General features: G+C 51.8%; 1 protein-coding gene across 1 annotated transcript in view; it reads left to right on the top strand.

Moving 5' to 3' along the window:
• Positions 1 to 3373, top strand: part of INHBA (inhibin subunit beta A) — a 10766-nt gene extending 7393 nt beyond the window's left edge. Inside the window, 2 exon segments of the mRNA XM_007468196.1 lie at positions 2383 to 2669; positions 2671 to 3373. Of these exon segments, the coding sequence (XP_007468258.1) occupies positions 2383 to 2669; positions 2671 to 3288 (905 nt within the window). The 3' untranslated portion in view covers positions 3289 to 3373.
• The last annotated feature ends 554 nt before the right edge of the window (positions 3374 to 3927 follow it).

Below are 3927 nucleotides of genomic sequence, written 5' to 3' on the forward strand. Positions count from 1 at the left end.
CTTTCCTAGAAAAACAAAACAGAACCTTGTGGCCTCCGGCTTCTCTAATTTTGCAGCTACTACCTCTTTGTCTTTAGAGTGGCACCCTGTGCGGTTTAGGGTTTCGGAAGCCGGCCGGGGGCGGAAGCAGAAGGGGGAACGGGCGGGGAGCTTGTTAACACCCTCGGTGGAGCAGGGCGGATGTGCCGGAGCTGGAGGGGACCACATTCTCCTCCGGGCCGGTTCGCAGAGCCTGGGGCAGCTTCCGGCAGCTTTTTCCTCCGGTCTCGGCAGGACCGTACCACGTTAAGTCTACAGCCGGCCGACCGTCCTTTTAGATTGAAACGATGAAGCTCGGTCTCCTGGTCTCTCCTCTTTTGCTCTCTTAGAAGACAAACAATAACGACCAGCCCCCTCCCCCCAACGCCCCAGCCCCCCGCCGTTTTCTAGCAAAGGAGAGTACTGGCTTCCCATTTTGGGGAAAAAAAAAAAAAAGTCATCACGCTTCCTAAAAAAAGACAGTTTCCTCCTCTGACTGCTCCCCGCTCTGGTGATCTAATCATAAACCTAACTTCATGATTCATTTCAACTCCCGCCAGAGATGCGAGGTCTGCCCCTTACCACCACCGCCATCAGGGCCAGTGTTCCTCCCAAGTTTATACAGAGATGCCGGAGCACCTTCCCTATGCAAACCTTCTCGGCCCCGGCCTCCGTGAATTTACCACTAGCACAATCGCACTGTGCAGAGTGTGTTAAATTAAGAACAGAATCTACAGCTCGCCACGCACAGAAGAGCCTGCTTTCTGCCGCAGAGAACTTGAAACCGGGCCTAAAATGTATAGTACCGTAAACATCTCAGGGCTGCGAGTGATAAGTATGGCTGGATTTCCGTTAGCTATAGAAATCCAGGCAGGGAGACCCCCACCCCACTTCCCAGGGAGTTGTGAGTTCTAAGATGAACTTTCAGATGGTTGTCAGATTTGGACTCGGGATGCGTGTACTCAGAGTGGGAAGCAGGTACATGCCGGCAGTGGTCTGGGGGATGTCGGGGGTAGGAGATGGATCTCTTCATCTAACTCAATGCTAAGGGCGCCTCCATGTGTTAATAAGGAAGCAAGTAACTGCCTACTTTCTGCTAAATTCTGGGCTATGACAGTGAATGACACAGACAGGACCTCAGACCTGGGGCGTCCTAAGCTGGACTGGCAGGGGGGTGTGGGTGGAGATGTCAGAGGTGGCTTAGGAAGAGGGTGGTCCCGTCTGAAAACTGAAACCTTATTAAGGGCAGGCACTGAGGATGGTGTTTTAGGGGCAGGAGTCTTCTCGGCAGAAAGAACAGCAAGTGTCACTGCCTGGAGGTGAGAGAGTGTATGATATGCTCATGCTGCGTGACTGTACCATGAGGATGGGGCAGTGGGAGACAGCTGAACTGGAAGGCGGGAGCAGCTCAGGCAGAGCCCAGAGTTCTGTGCAGTTTCTGTTCTGAGGGCAAAAAGTTCTGAGGGCAAAAAGAACTCAGTAAAGGATTGGAAGGAACAAGTGATGCAAACAGATACACCCGTGGGAAAGATCCCTTTACCATTATCCCTTTACTTGCTTAATGGAGAAATGATGGGAGATGGGGCCTGACTCCATGCCGGCCTGGCTGCTTGCACATAAAGGAAAAGGCTGGGTTGTGGCCAAGGAGGAGGAGTAGGCTAGCTCTGTGGGTACAGGCCATGCAGACTTACACAGTGGGGTGTGTGTGTGTGTGTGTGTGTGTGTGTGTGTGTGTGTGTGCATGCATATTTGAGTTGGGGATAATAGTGTTTCCACAGCTTGCTAGAGTTTATAGTGTGTCTTCATCTATGTTATCCCATTGGGTCCTTCCAAACCTATGGGATAATGGGTCAAATGTCACTATGTCATTCCCATTTTATAAAAGATGAAACTGAGGTTAAGTTAGTTAGTTAACAGACCCAGTCTCCCAGACACGCTCAGATCCAGACTCTCTTCTTTCTAGAGCAAGAGTTGACAAACTTTCTCTGGAAAGGGCCAGAGAGTAAATCACTTAAGCTTCGTGGGCCAGACGGGCGCTGTCTGTCACGGCTCCTCAAATCCAAGTTCTAGTGCAAAAGCAGCTGTAGACAACCTATAAAGAAATGAGCCTAGCTGTGGGCCAGTAAAACTTTATGGGCACTGAAATTTAAATTTCATATAATTTTCACATGTCACAGCATCCTAGTTTTCTTCAACCATTTAAAAATGTCAAAACCGTCCTTAAGATCTGTGGGCCTTCATTTCAGGAGCCCGGTTGGAGAGGGTCTGTAACAGAGGCCCCCATGCTTGCCTGAAATTAGGGAGTGGCCGTGAACCCCAGAACTAACAGTATCCCTGCTCTCTCTTGGGCTGTTTCGTCCTCAGGCACAGCCAGGAAGACGCTGCACTTTGAGATTTCCAAAGAAGGCAGTGACCTGTCCGTGGTGGAGCGTGCAGAAATCTGGCTCTTCCTGAAAGTCCCCAAGGCCAACAGGACCCGGACCAAAGTCACCATCCATCTTTTTCAGCAGCAGAAGCACCCGCAGGGCGGCTGGGACACAGGGGAGGAGGCCGAGGAAGTGGGCTTAATGGGGGAGAGGAATGAAGTGTTGATATCAGAGAAGGTGGTGGATGCTCGGAAGAGGACCTGGGACATCTTCCCCGTCTCAAGTTGTCCCCGTCTCCAGCTGCATCCGCATCCAGCGGGACCAGGACAAGAGCTCCCTGGACATTCGGATTGCCTGTGATCAGTGCCACGAGACCGGCGCCAGCCTGGTGCTGCTGGGCAAGAAAAAGAAGAGAGAAGAGGAGGGGGAAGGGAAGAAAAGGGACGGAGAAGGAGGGGCGGGAGGGGACGAGGAGAAGGAACAGTCGCACAGACCTTTCCTCATGCTGCAGGCCCGCCAGTCTGAAGACCACCCTCACCGGCGCCGGCGGCGGGGCTTGGAGTGTGACGGCAAGGTCAACATCTGCTGTAAGAAACAGTTCTTTGTTAGTTTCAAGGACATTGGCTGGAATGACTGGATCATCGCTCCCTCTGGCTATCACGCCAACTACTGCGAGGGTGAGTGCCCCAGCCACATAGCAGGAACGTCGGGCTCATCCCTGTCCTTTCACTCGACGGTCATCAACCACTACCGCATGCGGGGTCACAGCCCCTTTGCCAACCTCAAGTCGTGCTGTGTGCCCACCAAGCTGAGACCCATGTCCATGTTGTACTATGATGACGGGCAGAACATCATCAAGAAGGACATCCAGAACATGATTGTGGAGGAGTGTGGGTGCTCATAGAGCAGCCAGCCCAGGGGGTATGGGAGCAAGACGGTCCAGAGAAGACAGTGGTGACATGAAGACATGTTTAAGGTTTCCGACTGAAACAACCAGAAGAATAGAAATTAAAAAAAAAAAAAAAATGAACTAAAAACAAAACCTGAAGCAGATGAAGGAAGATGTGGGGAAATTCCTTAGCCAGGGCTCAGAGATGAAACAGTGAAGGAGGTGGGAATTTGGGGGGAGAGGGAAAATGGGGTGCCCTTCACTTCTCCCTCCAGCATTCAAGGGGTGACAGCAGTTGCTCAAATGGGAATATTGTCCTCTCCTTTTCGGTTCCCTTTCGGTATGAGCCTCGAAGTCAACCTGTCCGGTCTGCAGTAATTGTGGACTGACACAACCCAAATAGCATCTAGAAAGCCATGAGTTTGAAAGGGCCAGTTATAGGCACTTTCCCACCCAGTAACCCAGGTCGTAAGGTATGTCTGTGTGACCCTCTCTCTGTGTATATCAGCCCACGCACACACACAAAGACACAACCGCACACAAACGCACACAGCCCACCACACACACGGACAAACACACAGACACGTACATCACACAGCACACACACACACGCTGCACAAAGACATGCACACACCCCACACACACGGACACAGA

The sequence above is a fragment of the Lipotes vexillifer genome, unplaced genomic scaffold (genome assembly GCF_000442215.2).
Source record: "Lipotes vexillifer unplaced genomic scaffold, Lipotes_vexillifer_v1.1 scaffold589, whole genome shotgun sequence".
In the NCBI taxonomy this organism is placed as follows: domain Eukaryota; kingdom Metazoa; phylum Chordata; class Mammalia; order Artiodactyla; family Lipotidae; genus Lipotes; species Lipotes vexillifer.